We start from the raw sequence: 20,069 nt of genomic DNA on the forward strand, positions 1-20,069 counted from the left end.
TAAAATTTGATTTTTCTCTCCTGATTTCTCGTAATCTCCCTGTCGACGTGGACACCTTTAGAATGCTTGAAAAGGGACTGCTATTATTTAACTCCTATAAAGAAAACGAGGGCTTCAACAGTAAATTCATCACGCCATTAATTTTTTTTTTCCGATTTTACCCCTTGCCAAACACGAATATTACAGCTCATGCCATTTTTTGTTTTATTTTTTTTTATTTTGTCTTTTTATCTAACTCCTATAAAGAAAACGAGGGCTTCAACAGTCCATAAATTAATGAAAAATAAAATAAAATCAAGAATTGTTAACGTGGCGGAGACACGTACAAAGAGGCTAGTATCTAATTTCTTTAAAGAAAACGAGGGCTTCAACAGTGAATTTCATCACGTCATTAATTTTTTTTCCCAATTTTACCCCTTTCTAAACACGAATATTACAACTCATGCCATTTTTTGTTTTATTTTTTTATTTTGTCTTTTTGCAGGATAAAGTGGTAGTTTCATGTCCATAAATTAATGAAAAATATAATAAAATGAGAGATTGTTAGGCGGAGACACGTACAAAGAGGCTAGTATATATAAAGATATACTTGGTAGTTGGTAACACCTTCAAAGGCTTCATGGCATACTCACATACAATTGTACCTGGACTTCCTCCAGCCCAGCCCATGATAGAAGGGGCCGCTAAATCTTAGCTGGGCCAAATTATGAAACCAACCAAACTTGATATTCGTCATGGCCTAAGGTACTGATGAGGTATGCAGTATGCTATTACTAATTGTCTCTAGCTCCTGCACTCCTGTAACTAACAACAGTAACCAGCTGCACATCACACTGAGAACAATTTGGGAGGTAAGCTTACACGCTCTGACACTCATCTGTGTGAAAGCATTTGTTGTTTGGGATGCTTATTTTTACTTACTGTTGTGTGTCTAGTCTCTAGTGTCCATTCTGCTGGAAAAAGAAATGGGGTATTATGGTATCTAAAATATATGACATAAAAGTGTGTGCAAATATTGTTGCTTACCCTGGAAAAATTATATGGATTAGAGTTGTGATCTTCGGAAGCTCGATGTTCCATTCTAAGTTTGTAATCTCGCCGTAAGAAAAATGGAAGGCCTGGACTGAAAATGGAATTCTCGGAAAATTGTTGCTTGGCAATTGGCATGCATTTTACTGAGATTGGAAATTTTCAACTAATATTAATTTTTCAATATGACGATCTTTATGATGTAAGATCATTGTTACTGTAGAACAAGTCTTTAATCCCATGTCATTAAGCGAACGTTGGGGGATTTTTGTCAAACCGTGATGGACGCTAGAACAACTCTGAGAAATTCCATTATTCCGATCCACCCATTATGTGGTCCTTTCTCATGGGATTAGCTCATTAGCTACCTACTTAATTTGTCTTATGTAGTAACTTTGGCCAAAGCCTTTTGAGCCTACTCTAAACCAGAACTGAAGATGCATTTGCAAGTAAAATAGAAACTCACTGGTCGCCGTTTCCAATGAGAGAAAAATCCGAAAATGAATACCTGCAAAACCCAGGCTGCTTTTGGTTGTATCTGTGGAACTAACCGTTAGAATATATTGAGGCCTTTGTTGCCGACTTATCAACACCTGTCTCTTACCTCTACATGGATTTTCTTTTGTCCTGCTTCTCCTTCAACTCCTACATAAAGACTCTTTTATACTCATCTTTATAAATCAACATGAGTGATGGAGTGATCCATGCACGAATGCTAATTAATGGTGTCTCAACTTCCTCAACATGATTTTGAGAGGAGAGCTAACAGATCCATGCATGAATGCTTGCTGCATTTTATGAGCTGCTGTGATATAACTTGTGGACACTATAGGTTTTGGAGCTCAAACTACACGGGGGAGTCAATAGAATCCAATGTCTGCCTGGCTCCCTGGATGCCATCTACGAAGCTTGTCAGGACTGTTTGACACACTTTGTAGTTGGCATTAGGGGAGTCATGCAGAAAACATACACACATTACTAATGTTTCAGGTGCATCAAACATCACTTATTCCGTAGTTAAGTTCAATTTCTGCTTCAGTCTTTGATTGAAAAGTTATAGTATGTGTTTTCTTTGTCTGACATTGATTCCAAAATTCTGCAGTAATAATGTGTGTTGTGCTTTGGAAAATTGAAAAGAAGAAACAAACAGCCATACTGTTATTTTCTACTATAACCCTATAGTAGGTTGGAAATTTCAGTTACATTTTCTAGTCTATGAAACGGTAATATAATTTTGAATCAACCGGGCCTACTAGTCAAGAACATGTCAACATTGCTAAAAAAGATGAAAAGTGTCAGTCAGCCTATTACTTAATTTCAACCATTGGAACCCTTACAATTCAATTCGGACTGTTATTAAATTTCAAGTTGAGGCTGGTAGTATGCTGGTATACTAGTTGTTTGTAATTGGTGGTGGTCTATATCTACTTTCAGTATTCGAGTGATTTTGCATTAATACCTTGGCCTCCAGTATTGGTACTAGTTACGCTAGCAGTTTAACATGTGATCCGAGTATCCGACTCTAGTAGCATTTAAAACATGCTGAAGCGCATCTGATTATTGGTCCAACAATGGGTTCTAGCTCAGTAATTCGGAACTGGAAATTTATTCAGAAGAGCCAAGTTTTCAAGGATATATCTGACAGACAGAATGCAGATGCGCCAAACTGTCCATTGCTGTCGAAGATGGATTGTGACATTCTAATGATTCACGTATCAACTATGGCTTCAGAGTTGGCATTCATCCACACAGGTCGGTGAATAAAAATTCGCACATCCAAGTACGTAGGAATTATGCCAACTAAAGTGTTTGAAGGAGACATTTCCCTGTGTCCCTGATGTCCCTGATGTAATTCCTAGAACAAAATAAGTTTTGAGTCACCGTGGAAATTCTAAGTTTCTAAAATGTTTTGCAGTTGTTCAGAGACTACAGTAAAATATAATGAAACTTTTGCATATCATGCTCTACAGAGGACCACTACTCTATTCAAACCTATGCATAACATGAATCGCTGCCTAGTGCCTTGTTTAGCATGTACAATATTCACGTCCCTCAGTAGTCAGTATTCTAGAGAGAAGTGACACGAACAATCCACTATTTCCTATAATATATGTGTTCCATTATATATTTAATAAGTTGAATCACTGTTACAATAGAGGGGGAAAACATGGTACAGTAGATAGGTGTCTTTGTTGCATACCAATTCTAAGATGATCCCTTGGAAAATAACAGAAGTTATGAAGGTATTGAAAGAAAAGGGTACCAACATATACATGTGAGTATGTCGTCCTCACTGAGTCCTAGAATTCACAGTTCACATCCTGCATCAGCTCTCCAGAGAAAGCTCTTCCTTGTCCTCAAGGGCTTTTAATGACGTTGATGTGATCCTTCTTTCAAAATTCAGCTTTGACTTGCCTAACAAAAATCAAAGATGATTGAAAGATCATAGTCAAAAATAGATGAACAAAAATCTAGATTTTAAAATGAAGTGCCATGAGCCCATGACTAAATCAATACATCTCAACATCTGTATGCCAAGGTCTGTTACTACAATAATTTATAGTTTTACGTTGATATACTAACGAATTAACAGACCAAAGAAACAGAAATACAAAGAAGAATACACGCGGCAGACTTATTACTGGATGAACACCCAAAAAAAAAAAAAAAAGGAACTGACGAAAGCCAACTCCAACAAAGGGATTCACATGACAACGACTCTCCCACCCTTGCGTGCTATAAATGTAGGAAAGAGAGAAAAAAGGATAATGCAACCATGTTATAAATATATGTGACGAACGCATATATGTGGTGTCTCCCCAACACCCCACCACCACAGATACACCATTAGAATCATACGAGCGTCCACACAATATCAAGTAACAGAGTGAACCTTCACAGTGCTTGTTGAACTCATCAAGTTCCTCTTTGCCTGCCACATAATTAATTGCGCCTTCCCGACGAGTGTAGCATAGCACTCAATTCCAAGGGTATAAGTCAATCACACTCGTATTGCCTAGACTAAAGTGGCAAAGTAGAGCTTTTAACTGTCAGGATACTCATTACCCTGTGCCCTTTTGGTTCAGAAGAATGTTGAGCTCAAACACTGAATTGCATTCAAGATAACGAAAAGATAAAATTGATGTTTGTATTAGAAGTAAATCTTTCAATACTTTTAGAACTTTAATGGTACGGTTCCTAAGAAATTCAAAGGAGATTTTACATCACTCTTCAAAGTGGTCAGAGTATGATGCACTTCGTACATGAAAGTAGGAAATGTGTAGGTAAAGATAAGGAAAAAATCATTTCTATCAGCTGTTTTGATTTCATTAGACCGCAAAAACAAGGTAATACACACTTAATGTTGCACAAACAAGTTGGTCTTTACTATCCAATGTGGGACTATCACACAAAGCACAAGGAGAGAGAGAACACACAGGAGTAATTGGAAATACAACAATGTTTTCTTCAATATGACGATCATTCTCACAAAATATCAATTCATTAAGATTTGTATAAGTATGTTGTAAAAGTGAAAATTTTGAACCTTTAGATAAATGCTAAAAATCTTAAACTTGAACCCGAATTCTCATGAGTTCTCCTCACTATGGAGATCATATCCGGAAAAAAAAAAACCCAGCCTTCAAGTCATCTCCAAAAGTATAACGCGTACAAGAGTCCTGTATAAAGTATAAACATTAATGAGCATCCAATCCAATTGATGATAAGCTAAGTTACATTGACATGGATACGTGTGTCCATATAAGACACTACGAAATATCAAAAATTGCGGTATATCACATACAATATGTGCCCTTGTCGTGTCTGACACAAACACATAGATAGGTATCCGACACGGCATGTCTATGTAACATAGGTGATAAGTGGAGAAGCCCAGGAATATTTATACTATATTGCAAGGCTCCACACATCCCATGTGGGATTATAAAAAAAATCTCAACCCCTCCCCCCCATATGTCATTAACACGTGGAAAACACACTTGTGCGACAGAGTAAACGGGGCTTTTGGGCCAAACACAATAGCCTGCTCTAACATAACCTATATCATATATTCTAAAAAGCACTAAGTTGGAAAGAGCTCTAGCACAAAATGAATATTTTCTACAATCTTAAGTAGCATTGCAATTTATACTCCTATCTCTACCACTAAATTGAGTTTTCACTTGATAAAATAAGACGTTAACGTCCAACTTAAAACCAAACCCAAAGGATAGAAAAAGAGTGTTTACCACTTAAACTCCTAACAAACGTGGAACAAAATCAAGCTCAAGTTCTACCCTTTTATCATACCTCTTCAATTTTATATGAATAAATATGACATTGATTGCTATCTACTTCGGTTTATACTTTTACTTACTTAATTGTACTTTTTATAAAGTCAATCAAAAGCTTTCTTACATGAACACGCCATTATTTGAAAATAATCCGTGTGGGATATGTATCTACGTGTCTGTGTCGGACACATCAGATACATTGTATGTGATATACTTCAAGTTTTGATATTTCGCCGTGTCATACATTTTGTCTCCGTGTCAGATACGGACACACCTATTTGTGTCAATGTAGCTAAGATCAAAAGATTATTTATCTACATGGTATGCATTCCTATATTGTAAAACATGCCAAAATTTGTTAAAAAAATCTACCTGTTGTTGTATAGACGAAATCGGAAGTTATGGAGGGGATGATAGGTCCCAAAAAGTTATAGTTCCATCACTGTGCCCAGTTATGTAGAAGTTTGTTATCTTTGCAGATCCACTGAAGCGTGCCAAATTCAATTGATTTCCATCTTTTGCTCTTGATTTACTTGGCAGAAGTGTTGGGAAATTTTTCACCAGCAAGTCATATAATCCTACACGATCAAAATGAAATCGAAGCAAATAACCAAGAGTTTTAATAATTTAAACAACAAAAGAACAACAACTTAAACAGTCAATCTTGAGGACTACCTCATCCATACCACTTATAAATTTTGAACCATCTGTGACAAATTTTACAATCGTGATGCTAGAATGAGCAAATGGCAACTTCACAATTACCTGCTTTGGCAATGAAGGGGCCAATCTAGATTGGTTTTGCATCAGATACTTTTCAATCACAGAATCGTCATAAGTGCAAAGGTGACCTGATTTTAGCAAAAGAAGAGAATCTTGTTTCTGTTTTCTTTGATCATAATTGCTCGATATAACTTCCATGTCTAGAGAAGGTTCAAGCAATGGAAGTATCAACTTGATTGTACGGGATGTTGTACGTTCAATAAGAAGGACTATCTGCCAGAATGCATCCCAGATTTTAGACAAGGGTAATGGAATAATTAGCTAGTCAAATGTGTTTATAATCCTACATCAGTAACATTTGTAATATACTAAAAATGCAGTGTCAGATATCAGGGTAACCACATTTACATTTAAGTATTTCACAGCAGTAGTATGATGCTCCCTAAAACTTTGATTTTGAAGATATTTTACAGAGATGTACACTCTTAAGTACCAAAGCTCACATAGTTGCATGCCAATAGGGAAGAACAGTTAAAATGAGAACATATGTGATTTTGCACTGAATGAAATGCTTAGCATGGGGATACAGGACACCTCCCTGTCATGTATCTAAGCAGTAAGCTCACATAGTCGTATGTCAATAGGAAAGAACTGATACAATAAGAATGTATGTAATTTCACACCAAATGACTAGACATAGGGACATCCAGTGGCGGAGCCAGGAAATTGGGTGAGGGTGAGCCACAACTAGTCACTATATAAAAACTAAGATAAGATAACACCCAATTTGTCGAATTTTTTTTTCCCTTGCATATTTTTTAAAAGTAAAAAAGAAAAAAACACAATTCGAATCCCATCACAAAAGATATGTAAATTTTGGAATTACAAAAGACTAGATTGCTTAATAGATCGATTTAGGAGAAAAAAAAAATTACACGGATATTTAGCTTTAGAAAATTAGGAACTTAAGAAGAAAGTGCCTACAAATATATGCTTATGGAAACCACTTTAAAATTCCACAAATGAAAAAAACAATGAATTATTTAGAACTGTAAGGAAAATAGTCCAAAAGGCATTGGGAAAAAAAATAAACACATAGGCACAATAAAAAATATTATACAATGTTTAGACTTTTTTTTTTGGCTAAAGGGTAATTAATATTAATAACAAAAAATGGTGTTTCTGAGACTTACAAAGCGTTTACAAATTCTGGATTGGGAATATAATTCTCATGTTTACGCTTTCAAAAATCTATAGTGGGTAAGCAAAATTTGGATTTTCAAACTAGCTTGTTATACCAACATGGTTTATGATCCCACCATGTTTTAAACCGTACATGTTTAGACACCAATTACATTTTTTTGTGGTCACTTTAGTATTTATTTTAATTGTTTTCGTTTTCGTTTTCATTTAATCTCGAAATTCCAATCAATGCTTTAAGTAGATTCAAAAGTAAATTTAGTACAATTTTATGCAACAAATTAAAATTGTAATGGACTCAAATGTCGATGGATTGAATTCATTCACATTACAAAATTGTATTATAACTAATAAAATTTATTATAAAAAAACTAAAAAAATAAGAGATTGGAGAATTAAGGTTTAGAAAACATACCAATAAACATACATATGAATTATTGGGACTGAGATTTGAGAATGTTATTACTATTTTTTTCTCTTTAATCTTTTTTGTTTTTCTAAACAAGAAAAAACACTTGCCAAAAGTGCTATTTCTCAAAATACATAAAATTAGAAATGGAGAGCTTTCTTATGTTAGTTAGGGGAAAGGGGTTTTTATTTTTGGTCAATTACAGTGAGAGTTTAGTAACAAAATCATTTTCATATATATAATAGTCATTTTTTTGGAAGAAATTGAGGGTGAGCCAGGGCGTACCCTGGGCCCCCCCTGGCTCCGCCACTGGGGACATCTCCCTCGAAGCGCCACAAAAGGGACAAGGAACCTAGCATTGTTTCTCATGATAGGCTCTACCAAATGAACTTTCATACATATTTAGTGACCAAATACATTTTCAAGTCACTATAAGGTGGAATCCATATAACCATCCCCCTTAACTAAATTCATTACCATCACACTATAAACAAGACAAGCATGTATTAGAAAACATAAGAATAATAAAAAATTGTACAAAATGAATGCACAGTATGAGGTATATAATAGTTCCGAGAAGTCCAACAAATCACACCAGGAAATCTGGGAGGACTGTCCTTTTATGATGGTAGTCAAAGTCAAGCAACTTGCATAGTTCATCAACAAAATCAAAGAACTTTTAGCAGATATGATAAGATGAAAAATGACAGTAAAGAAGTAATACAAGTTAACCTACGTTACATTGACACTCCGTATCAGACACGGATAAGAATTGTCGGACACGGCAAAATATCAAAATTTGAGATAAATTACATGCGATGTGTGTCCGACACGGACACGTGGATACGTATCCAACACAGATTTTTTTCAAAATATGGCGTGTGCATGTAATCTAGAAGTTAACCATAACCACACTATTTCAAGAAATAACTAGTTGACACAATCAAATTGAGCACATTACCTTTAACATTAACCTTTTGGTAGGTGCTTGAGAAGCATTAGCATTTCTTTACAATTTGGTCCACCTTCCGCAAACAAGTCCACTAGAAGAGAAGTAGTTTTTGCATCTGGTGAGAAACCCTTGTCAAGCATGGTATTGAGAAGTTGCATTGCCTTGTGGGTATCCCTTTTTTGTTCTAGCAATCCTTGGACCATGATATTGAATGTGAAATCATCTACAACAAAACCATTCTCTTGCATCTCATAAACCAAATCTTGAGCTTCTTTCGAATTCCCTTCTCTAAAACATCCACTAATCATTACGTTATATGTCCTAGTGTTAATAAGCTGCAAATCCCTGGCTGAGAGGGTACGAAAGATTTCCTTGGCCTCACTTATTTACCATCTTTGCACATGCCATCAATGATGATGTTGTAAACCAGAAAATCAGCTTTCATTCCATTATTTTCCATCACACGGAACAGTTCCATTGCTTCAGCAGAACAACCATTTCTGAAGAGGCCATCCATTAATGAACTATATGTGATCTGGTTTGGTTTTTCCCCACAAGCTATCATGTCTTTCAGAAACTCTTTTGCAATCGAAACTTCTCCACTCTTGCAAAATCCATCTATCAGGGTACTATAGGTTATAGTGTTGGGTTTGAATCCCTTAAGTTGCATCTCCTTGAAAACTTGAACTGCCTTGTCCATCCTCTTAGCCTTGCAATAGCCATTGATCAAAATGTTATAGCTAACTACGTTAGGACCATGACCTCTAGCGACCATCAAATCGAAAACACTTTTTGCATCCTTCATCCGCCCTTGCAAACAATATCCATCTATCAAACTACTGTATGTGACTGTGTCAGCCTCGTCACCTCTTTCAATCATTGTCTGGAATAGTTCAAATGCTTCATCGACCATCCCGTCTTTGCAAACTGCATCTATTATAATACCATATGTGTGTCCATCTGGTAAGATTCCCCTACTTGTCATTTCATTGAACAATCTTATTGCAACTTTCCCCTTCCCTGAAGTGTATAAGCCATCAATTAAAGCATTGTACATGAAAACATTAGGATTTATTCCTCTTTGAGACATTACTTGAAATACCTCAAAAGCTTCGTCTGTCCTACCTTGTTTGCAAAGAGCATCCATCAAGATGCTAAAAGTTATAACATCCGGTGAGACATTCTCAGTTAACATCTGACCGAATACTCTCTTGGCATCTACCCACTGGTTTGAAAAGCATAGGTGCCTGATTAAAGAGGTAAATGTGACAACATTAGGTTTTAAACCTCTCTGAGACATCAGTTGCAACAAATCATAAGCGTCGTTTGTCCTGCCTTCTTTACAAAGTGCATCCACCAAAATGCTAAAGGTTATGACATTCGGTGTGACATTCTGCGCCAACATTTTGTCCAATAAATGCATGGACTCTTTCCATCGACCAGATCCGCATAGCCCTCGAATCAAAGAGGTGTAGGTGATAACATCAGGTGTAAGGTTTGTGGAGGTAATTTCCTGAAATAGATTCCATGCCTCATTCACCAAATTCTCCTTACAAAGGGTGTCGATAAGCATATTGTATATTGAACAGTAGGAGGAAACTGTTTCTTTTCCATTGCCCTCATGAATTGAAGAGCAGCAGTAGAATTCACAGACTTACAAATCCCATTCATTACTGTCCCATAACTGACTTCATTGCATGGATATCCGTTATTCAGCATTTGGGTAAAAAGATCTATAGCGTCGGCAACTTTACCCCCTTTACACAGCCCTTTGAGTAGGGTGGTGAAAGTAACAGCATTAGGTTCAAATCCGCGTTTCAGAATACTAGCGAGAATAGCAAAACCGAAATCAGCCCGACCCATATTGGAGTAACAATTGATTAGTGTAGAAAGTGTTAAAATATCAGGTTGAATACCAGCGGCATCCATCCTTTTGGAGATAGATAAAGAGACAGAAAAGTGTTTCATCTTGACAAAAGTTAAAAGGTAAAATGGAAGGCGAGTGTTTCATCTGAATCAACTTATCGAACAGACCCAAAGCCTCATCAAGTCCAAGTGTTCCTGACTTACATCTGTCTCGTACAACATAGGAGAAAGAGGAAGTAGTAGAACTAGTGTTGTAATGGAAAAGAGAAGGAAAAGTTGTTACCAGCTTATTACGTTGGCGACCCAAGAATCCAACAACACATGCTGCTCTTCTCGACATCGCCATTTCCAACAACTCAGTAGCACGTGATTTCCAACGAAGTAAATGTTTTCGTGGGTTTTTTGTATGAAATCCAAATGTGGGTTAATTTAGTGATCTTGTCTACCCATTTACCAGGCCCATATTCGTTTTACACCCTTGGGGATTTGGGGATTGGGGAATGTGACATGAAAAACCCATATGAAAAACCCATGTTATAGAGAGTGACAACTATTATTAATATTATTTACTAACATAATATCACGAATTTTTTACTTTCGAATTTTTGCAACCAAACATTTAAAATGCGTAATAATTAAACATCGCATAATTACCGTATTACGAATTTTTGACCGTACCATTTTTTTAGTCACCGAACAATTATTGAATTATTCCCGTATCGTATTTTTATCGTATCCCGAATTGCTAACAAAGGTTTCCACTTGGGAGAAAGAGTTGCACATTCAAAGAAAAAACCTGTGCAGCATTGTCGACAACGTAAAATTAATATATTTTCATATTTTCATTGCATATATAACAACATGAATTTTAGTTTGTCCAAAATGTAGGAGCTGAACAACCACCTTCTCTCTATATATACATGATTGCAAACACCTACTGGAAAATAGTATTGATTAATTCTAAATTGAAATAGTAAGTCAACAATGACTCGCCAACATGGCGCATGAGTTGCAAAAGTAATGAGGTCTTTGTGTAACCAATTGTTCTTCAACAATGGTTATGGACATTTTTAAGTTGAGATAGTGGTGTAGCCACGACTTAAATTCTAGTATATATAGAGTCCAGACTCTTTGAAGTAGGGTGGCAGTTTTGCACGACCTGCTAAACCGACACAAAATTAGCAGGTTTGCCCGTTCGGGTTAGAAAAAAAGGCTTTTGGATCATTTAGGGGTTGACCCGCCAAACCCGTCAAATAAATGAGTTGGGTTAGGTTCACATATGTTAACCCGAGTAACCCGTTAGTAGACCCAATTTTTTCTCGGGTCTAATAGGTTGGGTCATCAACTTGTGACATGTATAATCTGTTTTAAGATAAGTTTCCGTATTTTTTTAAGATTTTATCATCCTTTCTACCTAAAATAAATGACTAAAAGGAGAAGGATTAACCGTCATATTTGTTCATTCAATAAAAATATGATTTCGTTATTCAATTTTCATTTATAAGTAATTGAATTATGGATGCGGTTTTTGATAATTAATACATATATATAGATAGATAGATATAGTGGAGGGATACGCCCACTCCCAGCCCACTCCAAATCTCATCCACTCAAACTCGCGAGATCATTTCAAGAGTTCAGGGCCGAAATTAAAACAAAACAAAATAACGAAATAAAAGAAAATAGAGAAAAAAAACCCTTCGTTAAAATGAGTTAAAACTTCTCAAACCAAACCAAATTCCCTCAAACCCAGTTAAAACGAAAACAAGTTTCGACCTTCTCAAACCAAATTCTCAAACTTCTTAAACCAAAAATCTTATAATATTTTCATTTTATCAACTTCTGAAATAGATACTACTTCCGACCTTCTCAAACCAAATTCTCTACTTCTCAAATAGAGTTCAAGCTGCATTGCTATCTTCAGGCTTCAGGCAAGTAAAAAAAATTCGGTTTCTGCAATGTTGACATTTTTGTTGTATTTTCTGCATTGCTCTAGTTTTTGTTGTTTTGATTATGTAAATGTATTAGATATTAGAGTAAATCATACTCATTCATTGATAAAGTTATTATTGTTTGGAGAGTGTTGAAATCTGGACTTGGACTGGGAGTTTATTACAATTTGAATTGGTGTTTGGATGGGAGGAAATTGTATATGATTGATTGTATTAGTATTTGATTTGTTTAAGCTATTGAAAAATATGTCCGAACTGAAAATGGCATGCAGTGGCCTATCAGTGTACTAAAAATGGCCAATTGAGTACTTGAATAAACTCCCAGTAGACTTATATGCCATTGCAGGCCATTTTCAGTTTAGTTCAGTTCATTGGGGTTTTAATAGTTATTGCAATTAATTTTGGGTTCAGTCTTTTGAATTTTGGATATTTTTTTGCTAGCAGTTATTCTGTTTGATTTGGGCTCTAGTTGATTTGTTTTGTGCTCATCCATTTATCAGGTAATTTTGTCTTGTGCTTTTTTCTTTAAATTTTACCCCATCTTTAATAGTTATTTTGGTGATGCAAATTTCGGTTTAGGAAGTGGGTGTATGGTATTACTAATTTAGTTATTTTGGTGATGCAAATTTAGTTTTAGGAAGTGGGTGTATAACATTGCTAGTTTAACTGAAAACTAATTGCATATGGGTTATTTACTGTCAATGTTGTCTATAAATTTTGAAGTCTATCTAAGTATTAGGTGTTAAATTTGTTTGTTTTGATTTAGTATGAAGGTATTGAAAACAACTATAAAGTTACACTGACGTACTTGATATCCATGCATGTTATCTATATTGAAATGGGATTGTTATGATTACACTATCTATTGTGAATTTGGTTTAGTGTGTGCATTGTCATGACCTGATTTTCGTTGGTGGTTGTATTGCATTGTCATGACTAATTTGCGAATGAAAAATGAGGTTTCCTTGTGTTATATAGTCAGCTCCTTATGCCAAAGACGATCAATAATCCTATTTTTGGTTTTGAGCTGTTTAGTAATTGAATTAGTGGTAGAATATACATATCATGAGAAAACTCATAAAATAACTGTTGGATTCCTACAAAGAAGGAATTGTTGTCATTTTCCGAAGACAACAACTATTTTTTAAGATTTACAATTACCTTGTTCACTTTTCTAGAGAGATACATTGATAGTTGTATTCTGGGAATTGCAATTTACTTTTCTAGATAGCCATCTTTGTACGTTTTTATCTATTCAGTTGATTAGTAGTTGCTAGATTTCTTGTTGTCGTAAATTTATTGTATTGGATAATTTTCACTGTATTAATTATTGTAACAATTTTTTGGCGAAATGAGATTATTGATGCATTATAGTTTTGGTTTTTAAATTAGATTGTACAACTCTCTCTAATTGATTATGTTTCATTTTCATTTTGTCGATGAAGCTTGTATTTCATATTATTAGATTGAAACTTGTGGTTACTAATACTTGTTTATTACTATTTTTTGTAGTAATAATGGCTCCTCGATCAAAGAATGTGAAGAGTGTAGCGAAAACCATCTACATAGGTACTAAGAAATTGCTTAGTGGCGGCAATAGTAGTTCAGGTTGTGGTGACCCGCCTGAGAAAAAAAGAGGAAGGGGAACCTCGGCATCCGCCCGTAGAGGGGATCGACAAGCCACCGATCCGAGTAATGTAGTAGGTGTAGGTGATTTAGAGGTAGTAGAAAAAAATAAAAGAAAAAGGGAGAATGAAATAAGGGCATCTATTATATATGAGGACGTAGATTTAGATTTAGATTTAGATTTAGATGAGGATATAGATGAGGATGAGGATGAGGGTGTTTATGTTGATATGGTTCTTCCTGAGAATTTAGATGGTGGTGATAGTGAAGAGGATGATGGTGATGGTGATGGTGATGAGGAAGGGGAAGAGGAAGGGGAAGATGAGGATGATGAAGAGTCTGGTGACACCGATGAGGAGGGGGACGAGGAGGTTGACGACGATTTGGAAGAGGATGACAATGAGGAAGAGGAGGAAGCAGTGGAGGAAATAATGGAGGCACCGGTGGTATGTCATGTTCAAAATATTGTGAGAAAATCAAAGAAAGACAAGGAGTACCAAATAGGCACATATGGTGGTGGCCCGACTAGAGTGCAAGGACGTGACAAGGACCAATTTTTGTATAACTATGTTGTGCACGTGGCTCGCGATGTTTGGGAGGGGCAAGTAATATTAATATTAATTAGTACTTTTTTTTTTAATGAAATTAAATCTTCTCCTCATTGACTCTTTGTTGTTTTAGGAGCGCGGAGTTTTGAAGTGTGGTCAGTACCTAACCAAGTTAACTCAATGGAATCTGGAGTCAAAATTTAAAAACTCTCCAAGATTTGAAAACGAGCTTAGAAAGATGGGTTTGTATGATCTTGTGATGGGAGTATACGAGCATCATGATTCAGTGTTGGTCTATGCATTTGTGGAGAGGTGGCATCTATAAACCAACACATTTCATATGCCATTTGGAGAGATGACTATCACTTTGGATGATGTCTCCCAACTCCTAGGAGTCTCGATAAAAGGAAGAGCCGTGCAAGGGAACATTGATATGAAGTTGGAACATACTCAGAACATTCTTAACCGCGTTCTTAATATATCATTGGGAGCAATTAAGGAGGAGTTGGAAGCCTGCCACTTCATATCAAAAGTAAGGTTACAATTCCTGAAGCATCATATGGCTGGAAAGGTGCATGATAGTGTGATTAAACTAAAATGGGGTGTGAAGAAGGCGTCGACTTTGATAGAGGTACAACGTGTTGTCAGAGGTTATTTGTTATTCTTTTTTGGATGTACTCTCTTCCCGACAAGTCTGGGATTGCAGTGCCTGTTTGTTACTTGAGGTTGCAGTTAAAGTTTAGCGAGATCAAAGACTATGTGTGGGGTGCAGCAATACTTGCATACTTGTACCGTGGTCTTAGGGATACCACAGGTGCCAAAGTGAAAGACATTTCAAGCTATTTCACTCTCCTACAGATAAATATTTAGTATTTTCATTTATAAGTTACCCTTTATCTTCCCCTTATCTTATTAGTATTTTAATTGTGTGTGTATATAAATCTAGGCTTGGATCTACGAGTACTTCCCGTGCTTCAGGCCAATTCCAAACCTGGAGTATGAGTTGACCCAGCCTCGATGTCGTAGGCACTTAATTGCCGCTCCGCACTATGTTAACATAAAACATGCATTGCAGTGTTTTCAAAAATTTCTTGATGAGACAACTTGTTTAATGGTAAGTATATGGGTTTGTTTAATATTTTATTGATTAATTGATGGTTGAAGTATGTGATTACTGATTTATTTTCTCATATGACAGGTTGAATGGTGACCCTACAACAATGTTAGAGCTTTACGCCTGGTGGATGATATTGTTTATTTTGAGGGCTTTATATGCTTTTTTAGTGTCGTAGAGCTTTATGCTGTTTGTAGGGTGGTCCATCAATTGGGTCACCTGCAGCTCATACTCACCAATCCTCCACAACCAAATGTCACAACGAGAACTACCAACGGACGACGGGTACGAGTTCCAATGGAATCTTGCTTTGACATATTGGACCACATAAGAGAATCACATGATCCATCACCAAAATCGGCAAGTTATCCATTGGAGTGTGAGTTTGGCTACATGGAATGGTCTGAAATAAATACTCACATTCGAATGATAAATCCTTATCTTCCTATTCATTTCTCCCTGCAGACACTTCCTAGTTCCCTAAGAACTCGAATGGTGAGTTTTGTGCTTTTATAATTGTAGTTCCACTCTTTTAAAACTGTCAATGCTAAATTAGGTTTGCATTGCTTTTTACAGAGCAACGTTCTCGATGAAACTAATTAATCTCATGCTTGAGAAAGGTCTGCAATTGGGTGGGCCTGCGATTCCCGAGGAAGCAAGGAGATCATTCCACGAAGAGGAAAACTTGACCCGGTGCAAGTTTATTGGTGGGCATTACCGTCGTGATCATGTCTGAAGTTGGATTAGGGTTGGTTGGATTAGGGTTTGAAGTTGGAATTTATATGTTTGAAGTTATTTTATATGAATTTCAAATTTGAAGTGATGTATATCAATTTGAATATGAAAATGTGCGTTTGAATTTGAAGTTGAATTTGAATATGAATTTGAACGTGAATTTGAGTTTGAGTTGGAATATGGTTTGATGTATATGAATATAATTTTGAATGTGAATTTGAGTTTAAATTTGAATATGGTTGTATGTATATGAAAGGTATATGAATATGAAGTTGAAGTTATGTGCGTATATGAATTTGGTTTGGATATGAAATGAACTCAATCAAATAGTAAATTTGCTTTGATTTTGGTTTAAACGACCCACCCAGGTCACACATCAGCATCGAAAACGATCCCCACATATCGTTCACAGACGAAACTGGCCATAACGATCCCCACATTTAGGTTTAAAGTGAAGCGGTTTGAAGAGGTTGTTTAGAGTGATTCTGAGCGGTCTGACAAGATCGTTTAGAGTGCAAATTCAAATTGAATGTCAAATTCATATTCAAACGTGAAATTAAAATTCAACGTCAAATCCATATTCAAACGTGAAATTCAAATTCAACGTGAAATTCAAATTCTCAGTGAAATTCAAATTCAACGTACTTATTTCATATTCAACATCAAATTCATATTCAAACGTCAAATTCATATTCAAACGTGAAATTCAAATTCAACATCAAAACACTTAATAATAAAACCAAAATTAATATTCAACATCAAATTCATATTCAAACGTGAAATTCAAATTGAACGTGAAATTCATATTGAACATGAAATTCATATTGAATGTGAAATTCATATTCAAACGTGAAATTCAAATTCAACGTGAAATTCATATCCAACGTCAAATTCATATTCAAACGTAAAATTCAAATTCAACGTGAAATTCATATTCAAACGTCAAATTCATATTCAACGACAAATTCATATTCAATGTCAAATTCATATTCAAATTCATAACCAAACCTTAATCTATATCGATCAGCTCCCAAATGTGCGTTTTATTACCCGTATATTGTTGCATTACAATCCCTCTTATGCTTAATGAAAAGACAACTCATAGCTTTTACTATCTTTTTCAGGTTAAGGAGTATTTCAGACCACTTATCATAAAAGCTACATCTTAGCACCAAAAGAAGCCTTAATCACGCTTAATATGAAGACTAGTAACTGCTGTGGAAAAGTGCTGAAAAAGTCAAAGTCAATCGGTCAAAGTCCTCAAATTAGAAGACCAAAGATGGAGGCCCTTATCTCAAATTATGAAGACTTTCTCCCTAAACCTACCTTGGTCATGAAGAAACCAAAAAGCAAAAGCAAAAGTGAAAGGGTGAGGTGTTTAGTTTGTAATGGAGAAGGGCAAATCTATAAGCAAAAAGCAAGGGAGAAAGAACCCATCCATTGGCTTAGGATCTAAACCATTTGGTTTGTTTAATTTCTTGTCTTGTTTTTCAATTTATGTTTTTATTTTTCTTGTTGTTTTATTTCCTTTCAATCAACTTGTTATTTCCTTGTTATATATTTCAATCAACTTGTTATTTACTTGTCTTTGTTTCAATCTTCAATCTTGTTTTCTTGCTTTCATTTCAATGTTTTAATCAATCTTCCCTTTCATGTTTTCAATTCATTTCAATATAACAATCAAAGCTTTCAAGTTTTCATAGCTGAGAACCATTCTAATCCTACAAGAGTCTACCTTTCTTCTTCATATCTCCCTCACTCAAACTCTAAACAATTTAGGATGAACCTCAACTCTTAATCTAAACTCTTTTGAAGTATACTCACTACAATATTAAAGCTTCGAATGGCGCCGCCGTCATGGATTAAAGGAGTGAAAGTGATTGGTTGAGAATCTAAAAAGGGAGCATCATTATCATCTCTCCATTTATATTTTTTTTTTCAATTTTTTGTTATTTTTTGTTATTGTTTTACAGTATTGATCCACTTTCTTGCAAATCAGGCTGTGGAACAAACAACTTGGAGAGGAGCTGAAGACATAGACAAAAAATCGACGAACGTTGTTGGCACCGGACGGGCGACCGTCCAACCACGTCAGCATATCAGTACCTGATTTTTTCTAGTATCGGTTGTTTTGAAGTGTGTACTTGTACTCTGAGCCTGGATTTTGTAATAGAGTACGAGAAAACAGTATAACTTGTTTGTAATAGTTAGTGATAAAAAGTTAAACGGAAAAAAAAAAAAAAAAAAAAAAAAAAAAAAGGGTTTTGATTGATTTCTTATGATGAACATGAGTTAAACTTGGTTTAAGTTTTATACTTACCAAGGGATTAGAGTTTTAATTACCTTGGGAAGTTCAAGTGTGTGAGGCAAATTGTGGATCATAACTCACACACTATGGATCAACTTGGTAATCAACACTCTAAATCTATTTGACTCTAGTTAATCTAGGTGATTAATCTAAAACTAGTTAATTATATTAGTATAATCTTAGTTTAGTTTTAAGTTTGAGCCCTTGAAGGCAAAGTTGTGTATATTGTCAAAAATCCAACTTGTGGGCTTGTTTTAATTGGGCATTTATTATAACTTTAAACAGGGTAAAGCTCGAAAGGTTGGGCCTGATTCTCAGATCAAGCGCCAACTGACGTCGTATTCTCCTCAAGCAACATGTAAGCACGGCTTGAGAGGTAAATTCTAACCCTCCTCGAAGCCCAAGTAAGAGGATACTTGTGTATTCAAGCATGCTTACGTGATTGTTTGAAATTTACTTTTCGCACTGCAATTTATATTCGCACATAAGGCTGAACCCGAGCCATAACAACCATTGGAAAGTCATTACCCAATATAGGTAAATTAGACGTTGTTTGATTCTTGAAAGCCCTAGACCAAAAAAATTAATTAAAATCAATCAACTTGAGCCAAAAATAGTCACGCTCCTCCGGAAAAGGACAAAAATATAGCCACGGGGATTTAGAGTAATCAGTTACCAGATTCCGGTGGACCAACTACCTTCCTCACTCTCCTCCCCCAGATTCATCGTGAATGAGATTCTTGATAGCACACCACTTGGTGAAGTGACTATGTCACAGCCCGATTTTCTAAACAATTAAAATAATGAATATTTGAAATATAAATATCTCAAACATCACTATATGCAATTGTCTAAAAACCCAGGCTATGACGGGGTGGATACAACACATGTCAAAACCTAAAACCCACATCACAACAGGATCAACTTAACAACAAAAATCTCCAAAAATCTCTTTATTACTTTATGAAAGTCTATCTTCCATCCAAAAACCATCAATATAACATTCTAAGAATAACAGGTCCTCAACATCGTATTCTCATTCCACATGAAAAGGAAACTACGTTATTACATACTTCCAAAAAAACAGACCTAATAGAATAAACTCCCGGACGGCTCCAGGCAAGAATCCAAATCACACGCCGCGGTTCCACTGCCTTCCACCTATGTTCCCAAGAACACACCCACGTTGCCAAAACAAAACAAACATGGGTCAGCAAAATGGAATTTGCTGGTATGAGTAGACTAACCACATATACACATTATCATACTTTGATTATCCAAACCATCACTTTATATCTATCATAACCTAATC

At 35.6% G+C, this 20,069-nt stretch overlaps 1 protein-coding gene across 1 annotated transcript; it reads right to left on the reverse strand.

The window, feature by feature from the left end:
* Positions 1–1,706: 1,706 nt before the first annotated feature.
* LOC147503224 (uncharacterized) lies at positions 1,707–10,858 on the reverse strand. The gene is given in 7 exon segments (XM_086607991.1): positions 1,707–3,444; positions 4,577–4,709; positions 5,697–5,902; positions 6,090–6,320; positions 8,618–8,993; positions 8,996–10,192; positions 10,195–10,858. Coding segments are annotated over 3 exon segments (1,947 nt in total). The 5' UTR covers positions 10,577–10,858; the 3' UTR covers positions 1,707–3,444; positions 4,577–4,709; positions 5,697–5,902; positions 6,090–6,320; positions 8,618–8,625.
* Positions 10,859–20,069: the final 9,211 nt, after the last annotated feature.

Source organism: Coptis chinensis, chromosome 4 (genome assembly GCF_015680905.1).
Source record: "Coptis chinensis isolate HL-2020 chromosome 4, ASM1568090v1, whole genome shotgun sequence".
In the NCBI taxonomy this organism is placed as follows: Eukaryota; Viridiplantae; Streptophyta; class Magnoliopsida; order Ranunculales; family Ranunculaceae; genus Coptis; species Coptis chinensis.